The sequence below is a fragment of the Octodon degus genome, unplaced genomic scaffold (assembly GCF_000260255.1).
Source record: "Octodon degus isolate 3935 unplaced genomic scaffold, OctDeg1.0 scaffold00344, whole genome shotgun sequence".
Lineage (NCBI taxonomy): Eukaryota > Metazoa > Chordata > Mammalia > Rodentia > Octodontidae > Octodon > Octodon degus.
In genome coordinates this window covers 942,293-967,548 of record NW_004524920.1, presented here as the reverse complement: position 1 = coordinate 967,548, position 25,256 = coordinate 942,293, and the positions used below count along the sequence as shown (strand labels likewise).

The 25,256-nt window shown below is 51.4% G+C and overlaps 1 protein-coding gene across 2 annotated transcripts in view; it reads right to left on the bottom strand.

Moving 5' to 3' along the window:
- Positions 1 to 810: 810 nt before the first annotated feature.
- Positions 811 to 25,256, bottom strand: part of Fcgbp (Fc fragment of IgG binding protein) — a 45,864-nt gene continuing 21,418 nt past the window's right edge. For both annotated transcript variants that reach the window (XM_023708291.1, XM_023708292.1), the window contains 10 exons: positions 15,187 to 15,524; positions 13,670 to 14,243; positions 12,746 to 13,362; positions 11,501 to 12,044; positions 9,838 to 10,409; positions 8,846 to 9,419; positions 7,743 to 7,942; positions 4,240 to 4,623; positions 1,095 to 1,360; positions 811 to 974 (listed from right to left, as the gene is read on the bottom strand). In XM_023708291.1, coding sequence (XP_023564059.1) covers positions 965 to 974; positions 1,095 to 1,360; positions 4,240 to 4,623; positions 7,743 to 7,942; positions 8,846 to 9,419; positions 9,838 to 10,409; positions 11,501 to 12,044; positions 12,746 to 13,362; positions 13,670 to 14,243; positions 15,187 to 15,524 — 4,079 coding nt within the window. In that variant the 3' untranslated portion in view covers positions 811 to 964. The remainder of the gene's footprint in view (positions 975 to 1,094; positions 1,361 to 4,239; positions 4,624 to 7,742; positions 7,943 to 8,845; positions 9,420 to 9,837; positions 10,410 to 11,500; positions 12,045 to 12,745; positions 13,363 to 13,669; positions 14,244 to 15,186; positions 15,525 to 25,256) is intronic.

The window sequence follows — 25,256 nt, the reverse complement described above, 5'->3', positions numbered from 1 at the left end:
AGGACAAGGATGAGTCTCTCCAAGTGCCTTATCATCTGTAGCAGGTCTTATCTGGCCCTGTGAGGGCCACAGCAGTCCTTAGCCCTAGGGCTTCCAGCTGTGACCAGAAATAATCAAGGAGTTTCTGTGTTCTAATCTGGCCCAAAAAATCAGGACAAGAAGCAGCTTGGATGTGCCCTGGACTCAGTGTATAATTTGTGGTCTACAACATCATATATCAGGCATTTTGTGCCAGCAACAAAGATCTGACCCTCTAGGTCAGTGATGGTGAACCTTTTAGAGCTTTCGATGGTCACAGCCCACATAGAGCTTTCGACGGCACACATACCACAGGTTCAGCACCACTGCCTAAATTTTATTAGTGCTTTCTCTTCAATTCTTGAATTTTTGGCTTGGTTAATACACTAAATCCTTATTGCTGTTCTATGAGATCAATACTATGATTAATTTCATTTAAAAGACAAGGAAACAGTGTCAGACATTGAGTACCTAGCTAGGGTTATAAGTGTTCAATCCCCAATCAATAGCTCTCTCTCACTCTCTCTCTCTCTTGCTCTCTCTCTCTCTCTCTCTCTCTCATCTTTTACCTTCATCCAAGCACTTATCTTCTCTCCCATCCATTCTCCTAATCCATTTCTGCATCATCTTATTTCCCAGACACCCTTTTTCCAACCCAACCTGCTGTTTCTCCCTGTTGCCATGTATCTATGCCTGCATCCTCTCTCACCCCTTTTCATCACATTCCAGGTGCCCTGCTGTATGGGGAGGGAAATGGAGGATGAAAGGCATAAGACTAACACACTGGGGTGCAGCTTGGCTTAGGATATTTATTAAATTCTCTCACATTTGGCCTCTGTGGCTTAGCAAAGGAATAGAGCAGGGTAGGGGCACACAGGGCATTCTTCAACCATTGCAATCTCCAAGGTGTCAGGTCCTGAAATCTTCATTCCTAGTGGATGACTGATCAGTTGTCACTGCAAGAGACAGACAGTATCTATTGAGGACTAAGCACCCACCCATGATGCTCCTCCCTGTGAGGATCGAGGTAGATACCCCTGTCCCAAGAAGCCTGACTTCCACACCACATTCCTCACCATGGGGAGAAGTCTGATGGTATCCAATCCTTCATTGTTGCTTCCCCTTGGAAGTCATTGTTCCGTTCTCCATCAAAGTTGCCACAGGCTCCACACAGCTTGCCAGCGTGGTCATCACTGACCATCACATCCAGATGCCCATCGCTTCCCAGCCGCACCTGGACCCCATCCTTCAGGCTTACTACCATGGAACCATCAGCTTCCCGTTTGACTGACACAGATGTCAGCACATCAGCTGGTAGGGAGTTCACTCGTTGGCCATTCACCTGGAGGAGGGGACAGGCAAACAAAGAAGGGAGGCTCAGAGCCACAGAATAGCCAGGCTATTACCAGCATGGAATCTGCTACAGCTTGTATCTAGATGTCCTCCCAAAAGTGTGGTCCTAGGTAGAGACTTTCAAAGGAGGTGTGATGCTTGGATTAAGAGTGACCCACCCTAGTTATGGGTGACACCACCCAAAAGGTAGATAGACTGTGTGGCATATGAAGGGACAGAAAGAAGATGCTTCACTAGTTTGCTCCCTTCTGCCTGCCCTGCTCTGCCATGGACTATTTCTCCTCTGCCATGCCCCTCTACCTTGGGGTCAGCCAACGATGGACTGAAGCCTCTAGAAACTTTAAGCCAGAGTAAACCTTCCCTCTTCAAACTCTGGATATCAGGGATTTTGTCTCAGCAATGAGCAAAGTAAGTAAAACAGAGACCCTGAGCAAAATAATCAGTTCAATGATCTGTAACAAAGAGGCTGATGCTGAAAGAGGTGAGCCCCTGCAGAGGTCCACTATGTGGAGAAGGCAGCCGGAGATTTGGGTGTGCACCTAGCTTGCTCTGGCCTGAGTATTCCCATCACATAGCTGCTTGCAAATAAACTTAGTAATCTTTAGAGAATCTTTCTGTTATTTAGGTTAACAATAAATAGAATCATGGAGGAGGGAGGGGTCTCCCCAAGATCAGGGAAGAAAAACACATTATATGTGACCAAAAAACAATCAAACCCAAGGTTATCTGGTTTTGTTCTAGTTTTCAAAATAAAAGAGACCTTGCATGTGTCCTGTAAGTGACTGGCTCCCTGACAAAGACAACCATCTCCCTTGGCTTTGTAATGCTGTTGCCTGAAGGTAAGTGATGATCTTAGCAAATATAATCATGTGACAACATTCCTGTTTCTTTATTATAGGCCACAGGCTCAGTGACTGTGTATTTTCTTTAAATAACTGCTGTCTGTTGCAGTTGCTGACTCAATCCTTCTGTTTGAGCCTCTTTGAGGAAAAATGAAGAGGGGGAAATCCTGGATGGAAGGAAGGAAGAAAGGAAGGAAGGAAGAAAGGAAGGAAGGAAGGAAGGAAGGAAGGAAGGAAGGAAGGAAGGAAGGAAAAAGGAAGGACAGAAGCAGCAAAGGATAGATGGAGACTCCGTGGATAGAAAGTCTTACCAGCTGCCAGCTTTTCAAGTACAACAACTGGGTTTGAGTCATTTCTGTGCTTGGCACAAAAGGAACAAGTTGACTTTATTTATAAAACTTTTCCTGGTACCCTCTAGCCGCCAGGTCCTGATGTGGGTATTAGCGATAAGCGGGGAGTTGAGGTGGTCAGGGTTCTTTGCTCACCTGAGGCCCATAGTCCAGTAATAGAGAAAGGTGCTGACCACCTTCAGAGAATTTCCTTCTGCTAAGTCTAATTTTTTTTCTTTTTTGTCTTATTGAGAGAGGGAATCACTATGCAGCTCAGGCTGGACTTGAACTCATTTTGTAGCCAGCGCTGGTCTGGAACTCACAAGGATCCTCTTGCCTCAGCCTCCCATGTGCTGGGATTGCAGGCATGTGCCACCATGCCTGGCCTAAAATTTTGTTATGTGCTAGGCAGAGGGCTTCCTATGCGACCAGCTCCCAGTGAAAACCCTAGACACTGAAACTTGAGTGAACTTCCCTGATAGATAACATTTCAGAGGGTTTTTTGTTTTAGTTTGGTTTGGATTTTCTTTTCACTTGTTTGCTTGGTGTGGTACCAAGGTTTGAACCTAAGGCCTTCACACTGAACTATATCCCCAGCCCTTTTTAGATTGTTATAATTTGAGATAGACTCCTGCTAAATTGCTCAGGCTGGCGTCAAACTTACAATACCCCTGCTTCAGCCTCCCAGAGTACTGGGATTTCAGGTGAGTGCCACCACACCTGGCTTATTTCACAGGTTTTGTCACAGTTTATTGTAACTGAAGGAATTAAGAGCATCCCCATGTGATCCCATCAGGAAAGGACTCATGGTAGTTTGTGGCCCATTTCTGCTGCTTGATTTACCTTTCCTCGATGATGATTTTGCTTGGTATCTTTCATCATAATCATTCTTAGTTTAAGTATAGCTGAGTCCTCCTAGTGAATCATGGAAACTGGGAAGGGTCTTGAGGAGCCCTAACATATCAAGTGAGCCCTATCACCTTGCTTGCAGCCTGACCAGTCACCCTGTTCCATCCCTAAGACCACAGTGCTCGGGCTAGTCATGGACACATGATCCAAGCTGGCCCAATGAGATAAGGGATCACTGTCTGCTAAGTAGCTTAGCTGATGGGGTGCAGGTTTGCGGCAGCTGGCAAGTTGTTTTGAAATTATGAGAGAAAGGCCTGTCTAAGAAGGTGATTTGGTGAACAAGAATTCTAAAAGGTAGAGGATCAAGTCTGATAATTTTGCTAGGACAACTGCATCCAGCCACACCTGAAGCTGTATCTTTGGATTTTTCTAGGGATATCAGACAATCAATTCACTTTTGCTTAAGGCAATTTGAACTTGTTTTTCTGTCCCTGGTAACCTATGGGGCCTTGATAAATACTAATATCAAAACTACTAAGTTACTTGAGCATGATTTGCTCCTCCACAGCTCAGCCACCCTGGGCGTGATAATGCACACCTGTAATCTCAATGCTCGGGGGGCTGAGGCAGCTGTAGAGTGAAATCCAGTTGAACCCTGTCCCTGCAAAACTCAGCCAAAGCACAGAAACTAAGTCTGAAATATTTAAAATATTGAGACAAATACAGATCTGAGAACCAAACTTTAGAGATCTGGATAAGAGAAACAGCAAGGCAGCCGGGAGTGGAAGACACTGCAATATAAAGAACAAAAGCCGAAGGGGAAACATCTCCTGCCATACCCAGCTTACCCAGACGCCCTTGCTTTGGGTCACAGTCACCATCCCGTCCTCAAAGAAGATGTGGATCTTGCTCACAGCCTTGACATTGTCCTCGCAGGTCTGGACATCAGCAAGCACACGGTACCAGGGGATGCTGTTTGGTAGCCCTGGGCAACGGGAAGACAGCTCATAGATGCCAGGGGAGTCAACAGCACTGTGGGCACCATCGAAGGTGGTGAGGTTGCCACCCACAGAGAGGGAACAGAGCCCAGAGGGGGCCCGGCAGACCCAGGATCCTTCCTGGACATCACAGACTTGGCCTTCTGGGCAGCTAGCAGCCTTGCACGTCAGGCCAGTGCTTGAGGAACAGGAACAGCACTCACTGCAGTCCGACATCAGCTGGGTAGAGTTCACCTGTGCACAGAAAGGAGCCAGGTTGGGTTGGGGATGGCATGAGGGACTGCAGCCGGGGCCACGCCTCCAACCCTCTGCTTCATGCAGGGTGTGTTTTTATTTTGATTTTTGCAATACTGAGGATTGAACCCAGGGCTTTTTTCAATGAGCTATATCCCTAGCCCTTCCCCTTTTTTATTTCTTATTTTAAGACAGAGTCTTGCTTAGTTGCTCAGTTGCCCAGGATAGGCTTGAACCTGTGATCTTTCTGCCTCAGCCACCCATCTTGCTGGTGTTACAGGCATGTGCTACTGTGCTGGGCTTGCAAGGCAATTTCTTGGCAGACTCCCATTCAGAAGCGGAGTGTGTTTCCCCATTCAGAGCCTGAGCTGGCCCCTAGACTGTGCTTTGTCAGTGAAAAAACAGAAGAACTGTTGTAGCAGGTTTGTTTGTGAGCCTCAAGAAACCTATCTCTCTCCGGGAATCCCGTCCGGCTGCCATGAGAACAAGGCTGGACTGGTCCACTGGAGCATGGGTCACTGCATGGAACAGAAAGAACTCTCCGCTCAGGTTGCTCCCTACAGTTGGTCCTCCCAAATTCATACAGGAGGGGAACCTTAACTTAGTGTTCTCTGAACTTAGTGTTCAGAAGTGGGGCCTTTGGAAAATGACTAAACTAGGTAATGTTACTGGGATGGACACCACCCCATGACTGAAGTCTGGTGGCTCTGTAAGGAGACTCCACACACTGACTGAAATAAACACTCATTCCTGTTATAAGGTGATTCACCACTGGTGGGGCACAGCTGTAATCTCAGCACTCAGGAGGCTGAGGCAGGAGAACCACCACAAGCTTGAGGCCAACCTGGACTACATCTTGAGTTCAAGGCCAGCCTGAACTGCTTCATAGCAATACCCTATCTCCTAACAAACGAACAAACGCTGTTGTGATTTAGAAGCTGGAGCCTGCATCATGCCGTTTGGACTTTGGTCTCCAAAACTATGAGCTAAATAACTCCTTTTCTCTACAGAGTAACCCACCTCTAGTATTTTCTTACAGAAAGTTAATATACTACTCGGGGCCAAGCAGCCTTCAACTGATGCACCAGGTGACTACAAATACAACACGATAGCAGAACTGCCCCACCCAGACTGCAGTCACAGAAGCATGAACTAAATAAAAAGTTGTGTCTTAAGCTGTCACACTCTAGAGTGATTGCAACGCAGCAAAAGCTAACTGCTAAGGTGAGGGTGGCACTGGGGATATCTCAGAGTCCTGGTACCCACCCCTTTTTCCAGAGTACAGGACCCTGCAAATCCATTTTCAGGAACTGGCTTTCTTCTAGATTTTTTTTCCCCCTCCTGGCCTTCACTGTCTTTTTCTTGTCTTTCCTTACATTTATTTTCCTTTGGTGTGGGTACTGAGGATTGAGCTCAGGGCCAGTTGGTCTTTGTGTTTTGGGTTTTTTGGGTTTTTTTTTTTTTTTTTTTTTTTTTAGACTGGCTCTGTTTACACACAGGTTGAGGATAACTATGGCGAGTGTGACACAAGGGCAACAAGTGAAGCACAGCAGGAGTGCTTTGTATCCTTGCAACTTTCCTCGATTTTGAATCCATCGAAGATAAAATTTTGACAACGTTGAAAGAAAAAGATCAAGGTATTTGACAAATAGAGTCACCGCTGAGAATACCCAAATTAGAGGATGCTCAAGTCCCTTATATAAAGTGTTTGCCTTTTAACTGTACCCATCTCCTGTACACTTTACATCATCTTTAAGGTCTTTTGACAAGGCCTCGTACAATGCCTACGGAGATACTTGTTATACCATACAGTCTTGTTTAGGGAACAATGACAAGAAAAAAATCTGTACATGTCCAGGACAGACAAAGTTTTCTTTTCAAATATTTTCATACTGACTCTACAGGTATGGAATTTATATGCACCTGGGGACAGGGGGTGACATACCATCCCTGTACTGATGATCCCCACATTTATATCCTATGTCAGGCTTCCCCCCCCCCATTGCCAGGCTAACAAATCTAATGCAATCTCCAGCATGGACAGAAGGGTCAGAGCTAGAATGGGCAGGTGCTGGCAGAGGTTCTAGGGGAGACAGGGCCCTGGGTGACTTCTGGCAGGCGGCGAGGCCCAAAGGAAAGGCAAAGCCTGACTCTGCTGCTGGCAGATGCATGTCAGTGCCTTTTGCTAACAAGAACCCCTGAACTGCCTTCTCTGGGCTGAAACCTCTTTGTAAAATGAGAGGAACAGTGATAGTACCTATCTCACTGGATTGTTGTGATTATTAAATGAATTAACATCTGTAACAAGGACAAATCAACTCTTCAGTGTCAATCTGTACTATTACACGATTGTTGGCTGGGTCATCCCTTGGACTGTTGTAAATGTCTAATCTTTCCACTGAGACCCATGAGCAAGGAAGACAAGATCCAGAGCTCAGCGGTACCCTGCGTTCATAACGGTGCCTGATCCTCCGATTTCTCAGATACCTGTGGTGCCAGGATACTGATTAACGTGTAAGAGAGATGAAGGAAACGAAGGTCAGGGAGAGAATTATGGTAGGCCAAGCTACAGTCCTTCAGAGGTATCTGATCCTAGCCTGAGAACCAGTCAGTGTTACCTTATGTGGACCAGGGTTTGTGTAGGTGTGACTATATCAAAGATCTTGGGGTGGAGCGATCATCCTGGATTATATGGGTAGGTGCAACACACAGTCACATGTATCCTTAAACGAAGGAGGCGGAGGGGGAGGAGCTTGTAGTGCACTGAAGAGGTGGCAGACATTGAACTGGTCCCCCCACAAATAAGGGACCCCTGTGGCCACCAAACAGTAGAACTAGAAAGACACATTCTCCCCTGGGCCCTGTAGTAACGATGTCACCTGCCAATGCCTTGACCTCTGTCCGGGGATCCTGATTTCTGAGCTCTCACCTCCAGAACTGTGGGAAATACATTTCTGCCATTTTAAGGTACCAAGTCTGGGATGATTTGTTTGCAGAGCAGTGAGAAACCTGCACAAAGAGGTTACTCACACCAAATCCCACTGCTGGGGTGTGGTGGTGGCTCCTTCACCCCCACCCTCGAGCCTCCCCGCCTCTCCCACCGAGCAGCCCCTGTTCACCGGCAAGTATCTGCCATTATGGGTGCAGCCGCAGTCTTGAACAGGAATGCAAACACCCTGGGAGAGCAGGAAGCGGTCATCGCACTCACAGCCCTCAAAGCAGAGGACACTGCAGCCTGTGAGGCCGGAGAGAGCTGCGCAGGAGCCCTGGCAGGAGTGCGTGCAGACAGAGTAGTGGCTGTGGGCCGGGCACTGGAGCGCTGCAGAGAGAAGGGGCAGGGCAAGGTCACACCTCCGCAAGGACACCGAGCACCTAAGATCTATTGTGCACCCAGCTCTGGGTAGTATGGGGCTGAGGACAGAGGTGATGAGGACACCATGCTTGAGCCCTGTCTGACAGAGCTCATATCCAGCAGGAGACAGCACCAGCCCAAAGTGAGCATGCTGCATTTGGGGAAGAATGACAGAGGCTGGGGCTGGGGTCAGGAGGTGTGGGCTGGACATGGGACTAAAAAAAAGATGGGGCTAAGCAGTTGGTGGTTGGTATGGCTGTTCTAAAATAGTCATCATGCAGCAGGTATGAGAGACTCTTAAGGACACCCAAAGGAAAGTGTCCCAGAGGCCAGTTGACCCCTGGGGCTAGCAGTCAGGAGGTAGTTCAGGGCTGCAGACAGAGAGTCCAATGTGGCACTCGGGACAGATCTGAGTCCTGGGGGTGGGTGGCAGGCCTGGGTGTGAGTTGAACCCTGAGGAGACAGGAGACATGGCTCTGCTCCAGGGCATGAAGGGCCCTTGGCTGGTCCTGGAGAGTCTGAGGGACATGTCCCTGCCCTGGGGAGTTGAAGAAGAAATACAGTCTTCAATTAGGGGTCTGATGGCTGTGGCCTCATCAAGGAGAGGGTGGCCACAATGCTCCGTGGATGTGGGCTTTTGTGTGAGCCTCAACCTGCCCAACCTTTTCTGTCAATAAGAGGTAGAAAAGATCCTAGGGAAGAGGGGAACATGAGGCATAAGGTGTGGGCCCTGAAGGAGTCTGGGAAGGGACTAGCAGAGAGCAAGAAAAAAAAACCCAGAGCACTCTGTGGGAGAAGCCACAGGGAGCAGCATAATGGGGAAGAACCAGGGCAGGGCCAGGCATCCTCCCAGGGGCCAGGGACACTCACGGCAGAAGGTGTCTGTCCTCCAGGGCTTCACAGCTGCACCAGCTGCCTGACAGGCTGCTGTGTAGGCTGCCAGGCTTCGGCAGAGGAAGGCTATGTTACCCTTTTCGGCACACTGGTCGTACACACATTGGCGGAAGTATTCAGAGGGATTCAGCACACTGTGGCAGTCTGAGAAGGGGCCCTTCGGGTCCCGAAGCCGCCCACAGGCCTCACTGCTCTCATAGGCTGCTGTCTCCTGTGCCAAGCATACGGGGCAGCCCTGGGGGCCACAGCCCTCGCTACAGTCTGGGGAGGAATCAGGGTCCCGCCATGCAGTTCCAAAGTCCTCCACACTGGGGGCCACCTCGCCACTGGGCAAGACAAAGTCATCAGTCCAATTGCCATTGAAGTTCCCGCAGAGGCCACAGGTCCGACCATGGAAGGGGCTAGGGATGGATATGAGGACGTGGGCATCACCATCAAAGAGAACACGCAGCCCCTTGCTTGTCTGCAGAATTATGTTTCGGCCTTCAGCAGTCACCCGCACATGGCCCTCAGCTACAGGCAGGTTCACAGCCTCACCGTTCACAGTGACCTGGATGGGAAGGTCAGAGGGTTGGGGAATCATGGACCACAAGTAAGGGTGCCCCTTCCCCCACCCCACAGCACGGCATGGTCCTCAGTCCTTAGGACAGAGTTCTGTGTCATTGAGTCCTGCTGGGGCGGGACCATGTTTCCTTCAAAATCCCCAGTGTAGGGCTGCATCCCTTTAGGCTCCTAGGGTAGGGCCACTGCCTTCATACCTAGATCCTCCAGACTGTGGATGTGTACCCAGGCCCTTAGATGGAGGCTACAGCACTCTCAGAGCCTCAAAATTGTGTCTCCCTCAGAACCCCCAGATGCAGGTAATGTCACCCTCAGACCTACAGGTAGGGCCATGCTCCTTCAGAGCTCTCTGGGCAGGCAGGGATGTGTTCCTCTCAGAAGCCCAGCACAAAGCCGTATACACCTACCTTCGGCCCTCCAGCCAGGCTCACAACGTGGCCAGCCACAGTCACCACCACCTGCTGGGGATCTCCAGCCTTGTCCTTCTTGAGCACAATGGAAAAGTCCTCATCCCCAGGGTTTGGGTGGCAGACAGCAGCCAACACATAGGAGCAGGAGCCATGCAGGTCATAGACGCGTCCATCCAGGGTGACGTAATGGATGCCCCCATTGGCCAGACAGCGGCCACAGCCCGTGGGATGGCAGGCCTGGACACCATTCTCTACCCGGCACTCCTCATAGGGCCCACAATCTGCACCTTCCTGGCAGCTAACCTCGCCACCTGGCCCACACTTACAGTGTCTCTCACACTCAGGGCCTGGGTAGAAGGTTGCACCCAGTGGGTAGTAGCGGCCATCATGGAGACAGCCACACTGGCCCACAGGCACACACGTGTCTCCACTAAGCACGAAGCCAGAGTTGCAGACACAGCCCTCCCGGCAGGTGGACTCACAGCCTTCAGGCGCTGAGAGGCTTGGGCAGCTGACAGGGCAAGAATCACCGCAGAGCTCGTAGTGGCTGTTGACAGGGCATGAGGGGGCTGTGGGGAACACAAAGGGGATGAGCCAGGTAGGTGCAAGGGTAGGACATTGAGCGGTAGGGCAGGAGGAGGTAAGTGGTGTAATCTGCCTGGGCTACCTTGAGTGTAGGGTATAGGGACCTGACCCAGAGCACCTGATGGGGAGGTTCACCATTAGATCTCAAGGGTGTGAGTGTGTGTGTGTGTGTGTGTGTGTGAGAGAGAGAGAGAGAGAGAGAGAGAGAGAGAGAGAAGACCTGGTTTCTTCAACCAGGGTACATGTTATCCTGAGTACTTCTAAAGAGTAATGACTCTGCCTGGGGAATTTGATCATGTACCTCTAGCCAGGATAGACAGGATCTGAACCACTATGGGTATCTCTGGGTGTTGGCATTGCGGGGATATCAGAGCAGACATAACTTGGGGTATCCGTCTGCCTGAGAGTACCTGGCTATGGTATCTGACATGACCTAGAGCACCTGCCCATCTCCCTGACACAGTCCATTTCAGAGTGGGACTCCAACTGCATAGATAATTGGCTGATGCTGGTGGGATGAACTTGACCGTGGAGATCTGTCTGAGGACAATGATCTCATCCTATTGGACCATGAATCTACATGGATCTGCTCTGGGCTGTGCTTCTGAGTTCATCTAGGGGTATCTGACCAGTGGGTCTCAGGTATAATCCCACCACATACCCCTGTAGGTAAATGGCCAATTCTGTATAAGCAAGGGTATCCTAACGTACAGGAGAGTACAGGGCCAGGTGCAGTTCCCCAAGTCCCTCTGACCAGAAGTCCCTTGTTGTTTGACTTACATCAGGTGAGCCTCTGAGTCTTCCTGACTCAGATATCGGAGCGTGTGAATCCCTCAGTGTATATTGTACCAAATATCGGTGACCAGGTGTGTCTAACAGCCCCCCCGCCCCACTGCGGTACCTGGCCTGGCCCTTGATGTGTCAATGCCAACATATTTTTCTAGCAGGAGACACAGGCTCAGGCGTAGCAGAACGGGACCCAAGCTCCACAAGGGTAGGGTTGCTCTTCTCTTAGAATCCTGGTAAGGGATAGTGGGGCCACCCATTACGGGACCCTGCATGGATCAGTACTCACAACAGAAGTCTGGCCGCCTCCACTCTCCGATTTGGGCCCCAGCGGCCTGGCAGGCTGCCACGTAGGTAGCCACTGCCGGACAGAGGCCTCCCTGATGGCCCTGAGCCTGGCAGGCATCCAGCAAACAAGCCGTGAAATATTGTTCCGGTGGTACCAGGGTGTGGCAGGGTGCCAGCGGGCCTTCGGGGTTGGAAATCACACCACAGGCGTCGGGGCCGGCGAAGGCCTGCTGCTCCTCCAGAGTGCAGGGCTTGGGACAAGGCCCAGGCACACATTCCCCACAGCCGAGATCGCCGCCCACCTGCCAGCCCGCAGGGTTTCCTTCCACTGCATTTAAGTCGTCGGAGGCATCCTTGTTGTAGTTGCCGCACAGGCCACAGAGGGCGCCCGCGTAAGCCGCTGGCACGCGCAGCCGCACAAAGCTGCCCTGGTCCAAAGACAGGGAGAGCCCAAAGTCTGTGGTCACCACCACACCGTTGCCGCTCAGGTATGCTTGCAGGTGCGATCCGGGCTGGAAAGGCAGATTCACGAGCACGCCGTTCACCTGCAGGCATGGGGACGGGGTGCGCAGTGAGTGGTTTGGTTCAAACCTGGTCTCCACCACCTACTAGCTGGGGGGAGGGGAGGGGCTGAGCACGTGACCTCTCCTTTGCTAACACCCTAAGCATCCGTAGACGGTGTTTTGGGCCCTTAAGCTACCTTTAAGCAGTTACTTCATGTTGACCCATTTTACAGAAGAATAAACTAAGACGGGGAGAAAGGGAAGCCCCTTGTGCTCCCCCATCAGACTCCTAAGCCTAGCTTAATAGGATTGACTTGACTGGCTGGGCAGCCACCTAGGGCTGGGTGGGGCAGGCTTCTGGGTGTGTCTGGGTAGGTGCTGGAGCTACCTTGGGGTCTGTCTGGTCACGGGTCCCTTCCTCCCTGCTCGGCCTCCCTGCTGCTGCAAGCTAGGCATCTTTGCTCCCCCAGCACCTTCCACCATGACATTCTGCCTGGGAGCCAGCTGGCCATTGGCTGAACCCCCGAAACTGTGAGGGAAATTAAACCTCTCCTCCTCTAAATGGTGGGTGCTGAATACTGGGTCTCAGCAATAGGAAAGGTAACCAATAGAACGGATACTCTGAACTGCTCCATCATGTCTCTGCCGAGCTGGAGAAAGCCTTCTGGGGATGGGCTGACCCCTCACTGTCTCAGGCAACCCCAGGGCTGCATGTGCCCGGTCTGGCCCGTTGCCCTCCTCACCTGGAGCTGCTGTGGCCAGCTGGCACTGAGGGTCAGGACATGGTCGTACACATGTAGCGTGACGCTGTGAGTGTAGCTGACTGCCTGGCTGCCCAGGCGTTCATTGGTGACAGTGACGGTGAAGTTCTTAGTGCCCTTGGGCAGCGTACCGCAAGGTGCGCTCAGCAGGTACTCACAGGTGCCTTGGAAGTCAAATCGGTGCCCATCCAGGGTGACATAATGGGGGTCACCCCAGGCCTGGCACTCAGCTGTGCTGACTGGCTGGCAGCTATACTGGCCAGAAGGCAGCAAAGCACACTGTTCGCCCAGCCCACAGCTGGCAGGCGTGCAGACCAGAGAGCCGCCCTCGTGTTCACAGCGGCACAGCTGAGAGCAGGTACCATCAGCCCAAAACTCGCTGCCAGCCTCATGATAGGTGCCATTGGCCCAGCAGCCACAGCCTCCATCCAGGGGGACACAGTTCTCGGCACTCAACACGAAGCCCTCGTCACACTGGCAGCCCTCGGTGCAGGGACCCTCGCACACAGCTGAGGTGGAGGGAGGAGAGGGGGATGGGCAGCTGGCTGGGCAGGGTGGGCCGCAGAGCTCATAGTGGCTGTTTTCAGGGCAGGGGATCTCTGTGGGTGAATGAAGAAACAGGAGAGAGAGAGAATGACATTGGGGTGGCATCTGGGGTTGGGGTGGGAGGGGACGGACAAATGGGTAGCCAGAAAGAGCCTAAGAGAAGGCAAGAGACACAGAGACACAGAGGATACAGGGAGAGAAAGATACTGAGAGACCCTCTCAAAGGAGAGAGGGAGAGAATAAGAAACAGAGACAGAGGGAGAATCAAAGGGAGGTGCAGAGGTAGAGGAAAGCAAGCAGAAAGATCCAGAAGGACAAGCCATGCCAACCCCAGCCCCCCCTGTGCTCCCCAATACTCACCACAGCCTGCCTGTGTTCTCCAGTCCCCGATGACAACCCCAGCGGCCTGGCAGGCGGCAGCATAGGCAGCCAGCGCCTGGCAAAGTAGGTCGTGGGCCCCACCACCGAGGCAGACATCCAGAACACAGCCCTTGAAGAAGCTTTCAGGTGGCACATGGGAGTGGCATGCTGCAAAAGGGCCTGTTGAGCCGGGGGCCAGAGGGCCGCAGAAGGCAGGACCCTCATATTCTTCTAGTCGGTCATCAGGGCATGTTGGGCAGGATCCCAGACATTCGTCCCAGCAAAATGGGTCCCAGCCTGGAACTCTCCAGCTGCCACCCCAGGTGGGTACTGAAGGAGCCAGGGTGCCATTAGGGAAGACTCGGTCGTTGCTGGGATTCTGATCCATGTTGCCACATAGCCCACAAACTGCGCTGTGGTAGCTACTGGGCAGTGTCACCTCTACCCGCCAATCCCAGTCGTAGCTGACTTGGAGCCCGAAGTCAGTCACCACTACCGCCTTTCCTGGGCCATGAGTCACGGAAATCCTCCCACCAGCCGCAGAGACAGGCAAGGCTGTCAACACATCATTCACCTGGGGAGAGAGGAAGGCACAGGGGTCACAGAGGTAAGGAGATCCCACGTCTGCCTTCCTGCCTCCCTCACTCCCTCATCTGGCCAGAGACTGAGAACTGCCAACATCTGCCTCTTCACTGAAGGTTGTAAAGTCATTTTACAAACATAGATGCTCACTTTCACCCACGCCCTGAGGAATGAGACCTCATACTTTTTCTAGTTCTCTCGTCTTGATCTCCTTCCTCTCCCTTTGCCTGGATCTGTCTCTCTGGAACTCTGTTCTGTGTATTTTCTCTCTGGGTCTCTTTCTCTGCACCCTCTCCCTGTGCTCATTCTCCATGTTCTGCTGGGTCATGAGGGGTTGCTCACCCTCTGGCACTTACTGAGAGCCTTTCCTGGCCCTGGAAGCAACTGTCAATCTTGTTTCCTCCTCTCTCCCCATTTCCTTGAGTCTCTCTCCATACACTGGCCCTCTCATTTGCTCCCTGGCAAACACTGGGCCAGATGCCAAGCTGACCATCAACCTATGTCACCTTGCTATGGGGCAGGACCTGCTACAATGCCCATTTCACAAACGAGGACCCTGGGACCTGAGAATCAAGTCACCTACCCATGTCACAGAGCTCTTAAGAAACAGGGCCTGGATTCAGAGCCAGATCCAGGGCTGGGAATGTAGCTCAGTGGCACAAGCACCTGCCTGGCAAGTGCAAGGTCCTGAGTTCAATTTCTGGTAGCCCCTGCTCCCTCCAAAAAAATCCAGATCTATACAAAGGCAAATGCTGCAGTCCTCCACTAGAACCAAGGGCTCTCACTACGAGGGCAATGGTTTGCTGTGTCTGTGGTGGTTTCTGTTGCCATTTTTCTGCAGACCCAGGTAAAGAGGACTTTGAGCTGCTAACTATAGCTTTCAGGACCCCCTCCTGTCCTGCAGGGGGTTCAGGGGTTCATTCTGCCATACATACCCGGACTCGGCCAACCTCGCCCTTGTGGATGGAGATATTGGTGCCGAGGGCAGTGACGGTGACACGCTTCACATAGGACACGGCAGGGCTGCCTCGATTCTCGTTCTTAGTGGTGACAGTGAAGGGTGTCAGGCCCTCAGCACTGACTCTGGGGCAGCCCACTGCTGCCAGCACATAGTCACAGGTGCCCTGGAAGTCAAATTCCCAGCCATCGAAGGAGTGGTAGTGGGGGTCGCCCCACAGCCAGCACGTGACGTGGTAGTTGGGCACACACACGCCCTTACCATCCTGCTCCTTGCATGTCTCCTGTGGCCGGCATGTCACACCATGGCAGGGGTCTAGGGGCAGACAAAAGGGCACCTTAAGGGGCTGCTCAGAACAAAAACGGACCCTAGCCAGCATCTGCCCCAGCCTGTACCAGGGATACTGGCTATGGAAGCTACTAAGGTGAGACTGGAACTACCTAAGACCTATGCCTAAGACCCAGCATAGTCTGACTTCAGGCCCTGCAGTGGGCCGTATGCACAGATCAGGTTTCAAGGGGCCACATCTAAGACTGAGGTAGCAGAGGTCCCTGCAGCAAAGACTTAGGCCCTAGCATCCTTTCCCCTGAAACCCTGACCCTGTGCTGTGCTGTTTGAGACCCAAGACCTGGGGTCCTTGGAGCCAAGACCCAGACTGCAAGATTTCCTTGCATGAGATCTCAGCCCCAGGTGGAGACTCACACCCCAGTCCTAGTGTTCTCTGGGGGCACCCCTGCCTGAAACCCCAGGTTTCCCCACGCCCGAGACCCAGACCCCTGCTCTCATGCCCAACACCAAGGCCCCACCTTTTTATGCCCTGGGATCCCCATCTGAGTATCTCAGCCTGGCAATCCTTGGTTATAAGACTCCAACCCCAAAGACTGCTGTACCTACCTTTAGGGGCCCCCTTCTTGTCCCCCTGTTCCTCCCTTCCTTTCTTCCTTCTCCTCCTCCCCCCCCCCCCTTTTTTCTTTTTCTTTTCTTTTTTTGAGACAGAGTCTAACTGTGTAGTTCAGGCTGGCCTTGAACTTGTTTATGTAGGCCAGGCTGCCCTCAAACTCACAGTGATCCTCCTTTCTCAGCCTTCTGAATAACTGGAATTACAAGTATGTGCCACCCTCACCACCCCCAGCTGGGGGTCTTATTTCTGAGGCCTTATCCTGGAGTGCTCCTGGGTCCAAGGCCTCAACCTTAGTGCCACCGTATCCATGTTTCTGTTTTCAGAATCTCCAGTGTCTACATAGCCAGCCTTCAAACTTCTTTCTCTCTACCCCTCTGCCCGATAACAATTTACTGCCCCTTGCTCCAAATCCACTGAGTTAAACTTTGTCAGTAGAGGGCGCTGAAGAGTCACTGCAGGAAAGCCGGCCCGCTGTGTGCTCCTGTGGCGGTGGCACCTGGGGGACACCCACTTAGTGTTCCCAAGCTGGCTTCTCAGTGGATCACCCAGGTGTCCCAGCTGGCAGCTTCCCACTGAGCTTTGCCAGCACCCTAGTACGGGTTTCCTTCCTGCGAGCTCCAGCCCGTACATTCTCTGCTTCCAGTGGGCTGCAGCCAGGCCCTCTGCAGGGAGAACTGCGTGAGCACCAGGGAAGGTCCCCAGTTCTGCTTTCCTAGCGTGCTCTGCTGGAGCCCAGGGAGCTACTCCCTGTACAAGTGGATCTTATATCCTTCAGTGGCCCCCTTTCCCTTTTAGTGGTAAAACTTTTTTCTTTTTGTCTTCTGTAGTGGTACTGGGGATCAATCCCAGGACCCTGCTCATGCTGGAAGAGTGCTATACTGCTGAGCTTCATTCCAGCCCACAAATCACTCCCCCCATTAACTCAGTGGGCCCTGGCAGGTGCAACCTGCCCCTGGACTCCCTGTTATTTGGCTTATTAGCCTTAAGAGTCTCAGCTCCTGCTCCTCAGTTCTGGAGATTATGTTTTTTTAATTCTTGGAGGCTTCTCAGTCCTGGGTGGCTCCGTGTCCCCAGTTTAGTCTAGGGAGTCTATATCTGGGACTGCGCCCTTAGAAGCCCCAATCCTCTGCTGGAGGACGGACACACACACACACACACACACACACACACACACACAGCCAAGGTCTTGCCTTGGTCAGGTCTCTGCCTCAGCACTTGCAGCCTCTGCCTGAGACCTTAGGACTCTGCATTCTCCCCCAGACCGGTGTCCCTGTCTCCCCTACCCTGGGTGCTGGCACCCAAAGCCCCGAGCCTAATCTCACAAGCCAGTGATCCACAAACCATGGCACTAGTTGCCTGTCTTTATAAATAAAGTTTTTTTGGAGCTGCCCCTTTTGCTGACTTAGTGTCCAGCTGCTTTCATGCACAACGCTGGCAAATCTGAGCACTGTGATTGAGACCGTGTGATTACAGGATTCATTATTTTTTTTTTCAGGCTTCATTATTTACCTTCCTAGAGAAATGCTCAGCCAGAGATAAGGTCACCTGTCCCTGCCTGAAACAGAGGGCTTTGGACATCTGCCCGGGCAGCCTGGCTCTGGGGTCCTCACTGCTGATGCCCTCTGAGGTCCTTGATTCCCAGATGGATTATCCCCACCTTAGCTCTGAGAACCCAGGGCCTGACTCCTTCGCCCGGAGCCTCAGCACCTCCCACCCTGAAGCTGTACCTCCCAGCTCCCTGTCCTCCGTGCCCGCAGTCCCGCACCTTTGGTGATGCAGCTCAGGATGCCGTCTAAGGGCTCGCACACCTGCCCGGGCTCGCAGCTGTAGTCCCGGCACTTCATGCCTTTGCCTGCATGGCACACGCACTGCTTCTGGCAGTTGTCAACGAGTACCTCCTCCTCTAGCTGTGGGGACAGAGGGCAAATCCATCAGGGACCTCTCCTTGGAAGCCAACTGTGGCATCTCCAGGGTTTCAGGAAGAGAGGGGTGTGGTGGATAGGAAAAGGGGCATCCCTCAGCGGGGCCCATAGCTTTGGCCTCAACTCATTCCTTTATTGGCTCTCATCATTCATTTGCTTTCTCATTCATTTCAAATTATCCACTTGAACCCAGGCATGCTGGTGCATGCCTGTAATTCCAGCACTCGGGAGGCTGAGGCAGAAGGATTGTTGCAAGTTCGAGACCAGCCTGGCCTACAGAGTGAGCTCAAGGCCAGCCTGAACTACACAGCAAAACCCGGTCTCAAAAAGCATAAAAAGTTCAAAATGTCCACTAAACAGCTTCTGTGGAGGAGAAATGGTGAGAAGCAATAATTAAGAGCAAACCACGTGGGTTTAACCTGTTTCTCCTACTTCCAGTTGCATAACTCTGGACACTACTTAGCTTCTTTATGCCAAATTTCTTCTCCTAAAAGTTTCAGGTAGTAATGGCCCAGGGATAAAGCTCAGCAGCACAGCACCTGCCTGGCAAGTATGAGGTTCAGAGTTTTATTTCTGGTACCAAAATTAATAATAATGATGATGATGATGGTGATGATGGTGATGATGGTGATGATGATGATGGCATCAGCCTGTGAAAGTGTAGCTCATTAATGGTGTGTGTGCAGAGTGTAGGTACAAGGAGAAAGGGCTTGCTTCACTAATCCAGACTGGAGAGGAAAGTGGGGGGCACAGATAAAATCTGGTGCAAAAGTGATGATTATTTTGAGAGTAAGGTAATGAGTAGGTATGCAAACATTGATTCCACTGTTGTCTCGACTTTTGCATGCCTGAGAATTTTCTCACTAAAAGTCTATCCGTGAGTGTAGCTATGCGCAGTACGAGTCACCCACCCACATTTGCTCTTATTGCTATTACTGTTCATGTGAGGAGAACAAGAGAGGATCCCGCCCTGGAAAGCTCTTAGCTCTGAGCCAGGTGTGGTGGTGCCCACCTGCAGTCCCAGCACTCCACAGGGCTGAGGCAAAAAGGTCAAGAGTTCAAGCCCAGCCTGAGCAACTTGCATGATCCTATCTCAAAAAATAAAAAAGGGCTGGGCTGTAAAGGCTCTGGGTTCAAAACACATGATCCCTATACTAAAAAAAAAAAAGCAAGTCCTGCAAGAGACAGACTTTAGACAAACACACTCAAGTGAAAGGAAAGATAGAAGCAGAGAGAGCTGGCCCGTGGCACAGATAACAGACAGTATCATCTCAGTGGGCAAGAAGGCCACCCCTGCCCAGATCTGGGATTCACAGCTGAGCCTTTGCCTGACGCACTGCTGTGTTTCTGTAATCCCAGCTACTTGGGAGGCTGAGGGCAGGAGACCGCAAATTTGAGATCAGCCTGGGAAATTTGGCAAGATTATGTCTTGAGAAAACCATTTTTTAAGGGAGGGGTTGTAACTCAGTGCTTGTGTAGCATGTGCAAGGCCTTGCTTGGGTTCAGTCCTGACACGGGAGCCAGGGAAGGGTTAGGCTCCGTGGCCATGCTTAGAAAGCTCTTTCCCATGCTTAGAAAGCTCTTTCCCATATAAAGGGTGGGCCAGAGAAAGCAAAAGTAGGGGCTCAGAAAGGACATACTGGGCCAAGGTGGGACTGCGGGCAGGTGGATGGGGAAGTATTCATTTGTCCAGGGCTCTGGGGCTGATGGGCGCTAGAGAGAAGGCTAGATGGGCGCCAGGGCCATCCCAGATGGCTGCGTTCCTACCTCATAGTAAGCGCCATCGTAGTAGCAGCCGCATTTCTGGATGGGCACGCAGGCTTGGCCATTGTAAAGGAAGCCAGAGTCACACTCACAGCCCTCGGCACACCCACTCGGGCATTGCAGTGAGGTGCTGAGAGCGGAGCAGCCCAGGGAGCAGACGTCGGCACAGAGCTCATAGTGGCTGTTGGGAGGGCACTCCATTGCTGCAGTGACAGGAAATGTGGTCAGACCACTGCCCAGGGGCGCTGCTGAGGGGCCTCCCCGCCCCCCTCAGGGTCCTTGTCACTCACGGCAGAAAGTTTCACTCCTCCAGGGCTCCACTTGGCCTTCAGCTGCCTGGCAGGCGCTCACATAGGCATGGATGTTGTTACAGAGGATGCTCAGGTTCCCGCCACTCGCGCAGAGATCGAAGACACAGTCTTTCAGGGGACCCTGGGGATCGATCAGCTTGTGGCAGGCAGCCAGCGGGCCCTTGGGGTTTGTGAGGAAGCCGCAGAACTCCTCCTTCTGGTACTTCTCCTTCAGCTCGGAGCTGCACTCTTCGCAGCCCTCCTCACCGGGTGTGCAGTCCGGCGTGGGCACACAGGGGGAGCTGGGCACTGGTTCCTCCCAGGAGTTGCCAAACTCATTGGGGTTGGCTGCCTGCGAGCCATCGGGCTTCTGCAAGTCGTCCTTGGGGTCGCCATTGTAGTCTCCACACAGGCCACACATCTGCTGGTAGTAGTTGCCTGGGACAGTGACTCGCACATAGTAGACGAGGTCATAGGCCACACGCAGGCCAAAGTTGGTCTCAATCACAACATCTGAGCCATGCTGGAAGACACGGATCTGACCCCCATCGAGTTCCACAGGCAGCTTCTTGTCCACACCGTTCACCTGGGAGGCAAGAGATGCTACGCTTAAGAGGGGACACTTTGAAAAGGGTGGGTCAGTCTCTCAGATGTCCCTGCCTGACACTAAAGAACTGTGTGACCCAGCCAACCATGGTGGCACATGCCTATGATCCCAGGGCCCTGGAAGCCTGAGGCAGGAGGATCTCAAGTTATAGCTCAACTTGAGTAACTTTGCAAAACCTTATGTCAAAATTAAAAAAAAAAAAAAAAAATTAGAGGCCTGGGGAAGTAGCTTATTGTAAAGGCCCTGAATTTAATCCTTAGTCATAAATAAATAAATAAATAAATAGAGGTTCAACCTCATAGGGAAGGTATGTTCTTGTTTACATCCCACCTCCTGTGCATCTGGAGCTAAGGAGCACACATCAGATGTTACTGTAGGAGCTAAGGAACACACTGAATGACGTAAGGCAAGCCCTGGGCACCCAGGAAATTCAGCTGTTTATCAGAGTGCTCATCACAACTCCTACAGTGGTGTGTGCCTGCTCTTTAGCAGCATCTCTGGGAGATCCTTCCAGTGTAAACTGAAGTGCCAGTTTCCACAAGAGACCAAATCTGTTGTTGGTCAGAGCCCAGAACCCAGGCCACCTTCTCCCAGCACACGACCCTCAGTTCAAATCCTGCCCTTGTTAGGGGGCCTTTGGGCCAGTGATCAGACATCACCTTTAAAAAACACTGAAGCCAGTCTCAGTGCCCCTGGATACCATTGTGGAGGTGAAGTGCTTAACAGCCAACAAACTCCAGGGGCAGCGTGTGAAGTCCGTGGCTGGGGCACTGTTGATGTTATGGGAGAGATGAGATCGGCACCAATTGGGCCTTGGCCTTGTCCCCTCTCCCAACTCCCATTTTCTCATTGTGCCAAGCCCTCTGGATGGGTGGGGGACCAAGGAGATAGCGGGGCAGGACCAGGTTATGGTGGGGTATACGGAAGTGGAAGCAGACATATTCAGAGGGAGAGCCTGAGCCACCCGGAGCAGGTCCTGGTCCCTGAGGCCTCCTCTCTCCTCTGCTGTTTGCCAGCACCTTATGCTTCCCACATCTGCATGGCCCTGTGCACCCTCCTGGCTATGTGCTCACCTATCACACCCTCCCCTACAGGTCGCCTCCCCAAGGGCCCCCCCCTCACCGTGACTTTCCACTTGTTCTGCTCCAGGCGAATTGTGTAGTTGCCCACGAGGACCGTGATCACCCTGGTGGCACTGACATGCCCATTGCCCCAGGGTGCATTCTCCTGCAGGACAGTGAAGTTGTGCAGGCCTGGCCGGGTGCCACAGGTCTGAGCCAGCACGTACACACAGGTGCCCATGAAGTCGAAGCGGCGGCCGTCGAAGGTGGTATAGTGGGGGTCTCCTGAAGCTTCACAAGTGGTAGAGCCCACAGCCACACAGCCCAGGACACCATTGGATGGCTGGCAGGCCTCATGCGGGCCGCAGCTAGAAGGCTCACAGGACACCAGACCACCCGCCTGGCAGTGGCAAAGGGAGTCGCAGCCAGGCCCAGGGTAGAAGGTCTGGCCTGGAGGGTAGTAGGTGCCTTGATGCACGCAGCCACATGAGGCCAGTGGCACGCAGGACTCACCACTGAGGGCAAAGCCATCATCACACACACAGCCTTCATAGCATTCTGAGCCACAGCCCCCAGACACCGGGAGGTCCCCACAGGACAGTGGGCAGCCATAGGAACAGGACTCGTAGTGGCTGTGAGGAGGACAGCTCGGTGCTGTGGGAGAGAAGCTGTTAGCATCAGGAATTCTCATTCTAGGACAACACAGTTGATCCCCAAGATTCACAAGTACACACACACACACACACACACACACACACACACGTACAGATTGGCCCCACTGCATGAGCCCCTTTGCTCAATGTGGCCTGGTCTTATATTGTGTTATGTACTTTACAGGACTGCACGTGAAAACTATGCAAAGAAAAGCAAGTCATCAGGTGGGAGTGTCCTCGGACCATTTCTGTGTTCTGAACCTTGTACATACTGTACACAATTTCTCATTCAACAACCAACTGATTTAAGGGCCTTGTGGAAACAGGACTTGTCTGTGTTTTGGCCAACAAAGCATTAGCAAATGCAATATCAATCGGGGCTTTGAAAAGTGCATGTGTACCAGGCATAGGGTACACTCTTGTAATCCCAGATTACTGGGGAGGCTGAGACAGAAGGATCAAAAGTTCAAGTCCAGCCTCAGCAATATAGTAAGACCTACATTGCTCCAAATATAATTTAAAGTTGGCTCAGTGAAAAAACACTTGCCTAGATTATGCAAGGCCCTGAATTCTATCCCTGGCACCAGGGTGATGTATCTGCCCTGGGCTTATTCCTGTTCTTCATAATCTTGAGATCACCTTGCAAGGAAACCTGGGCCACCCTGCTAGAAGTTGAAGCCAAGAGGAGCAAAGACACACAAGCCCAGCTAATGTGCTCCCCCCGAACCATCAGTCTAACTGATAACTGCCAGATGTGTAAAGCCATCAGAGATCCTCCTGCCTCAGCTGAGCTGCCAGGAAAAATACAGAAATCAACAAATCTAGTCTAGAGTAAAAGAATAGCCCAGCAGCCCCTGGAATCATGAGAAATAATACAATTTGCTTTAACACACTAAATTTTAAGGGGCTATTTGTTACACAGAAGAAGCTAACTGATGCTGTGATTTTTAAAAAATGCTGGCATGGATACAAATATGTTACATCAGGCTAGATCATGTTGGAACTAAGAACCACTAGAACATCAGAAGACAAAGACTTTCTTTTTTCTCTTTACCTATTGTGACCCTAGTTCCTAGGACAGGACCTGAAATTTGATAAGTGTTTAACAAATGCAGTCACTGTTGCTAAGTGGCCAGGATATGTTCTGAAAAATAATGTGTTATTAGAATATTTTGTGGCCAGGCATAGTGGTTTTCCAAGTACTGAAGGAGGGAGGGTCACAAGTTCAGCCCAGCCTGGGCAATTTAGCAGCTTAGTGAGACCCTGTCTTGAAATAAAAACATTCAAAAGGGATAGGGATATAATTTAGTGCCAGCACTCTGGGTTCAACTCCCAGTATCAAAAAGAGAGAAAAGGTTTTGTCGTTGTGTGAACATCAGTGCACTTAGAGAAACTAAAAAGGCTACGATACTACTAGAAGATAGAATCTAAAGGGCCACCATTATATATATGGTCCATCCTTGTCCAAAACATCCTTATATGGCATCTGACTATATTCGTTAGATGAATGCGTGGATGAAAGAATGTAAGTTGGAAGATAAAGCAGGATTGAGTGACAATTGTGTATTTATTATGCATGTTGTCGGTGGGCAGTGATGGTGCTACTACCTGCTGTGGATCTACTGAAGACATTCAAAAGAGTAACGTAATTCAGGTAGCAACTGGATATTTTCTGAGGCAGGGTCTCTGTACTTCAGGCTGGCCTCGAACTCACTACGTAGCCCAGGCTTGTGGCAATCCTCCTGCCCTGGCCTCCCAAGTGCTGGGATTACAAGCACATGCCACTATGCCTGTCTACAAAAACTGGATTTTTATTCAATATTATATAAATCATTGTGGAAAACTACATGATGGATATCTGAGGGTAACATAGCTCTGGGAACCTAGTATTTCTTTTTTCTTGAACTTGTGACTGCAAAGATTTGACAAGGTGCTAAAATTGATCCATCTGTTTGCTTATGGTAGATACATATTTTAAAATAAATGCATTAAATTTTTGTTTGTTTTATGGCACTGGAAATTGAACTCTGGACCTTTCACCTGCCAGGCAGGTGCTTGTGCCGCTGAGCTGTATCCCCAGCTAAACTGTATTCAATTTTGATAGTAAATTTAAAGTGAGGCAATGCGTGGCTTTCTAAATTTCTTTGATAGCAAACAGAAATCTTTGCAGACCATTTCTGCATTCACATTTTGTCTCTCCTGTGTGTGTGTGTGTGTGTGTGTGTGTACGTGTGCACGCATGCTGGGTGATAGACCCAGGGACTTGTGCATGGTAGGTAAGTGCTCTACCACTGAACCACACCCCTAGCCCTTTTTAGTTTTTAGTTTGAGGTAGCCTTTTGAGACTGGCTGGCCTCAAACTCTCTGACTTCCTACCTCGCCCTCCTGAGTAGCTGGGATTATAGGAAACCAAGGTTCTCCCATGGCCTTTAAGGGGTCAGGCAGATGCTGTAAGTGGGCAGAGCAGGCCGGATGGGGATCAAGAGGAGAGGGGACCATGCTCCTTCTAAACGCAGTACTGCTCTGAATGACAACCATTTTACAGAAATCAGACTTGGGCACTAGGTATGCCCTGTCCTTACATGACTGAAGGTCTCCTGTCTGTGACATCCTAGCTTTCATGATTCCAGGGGTGCAACTAAAAGTTTCTAAACCTCGGTTTCCTCGTCTGATAAATGCATATAAGCACAATCACCACGTCACGGGGCCCTTGTAAGAGCTGAAACGCGTGGGGGAGCCCGTTAACGAGAAACGTGAGTTTGCACCCCCACGTGGCCACTCTCGGTACTCACGGCAAAGCTCCTCGCTCCTCCAGGGATGCACTGTAGCCCCCGCAGCCTGGCAATCGG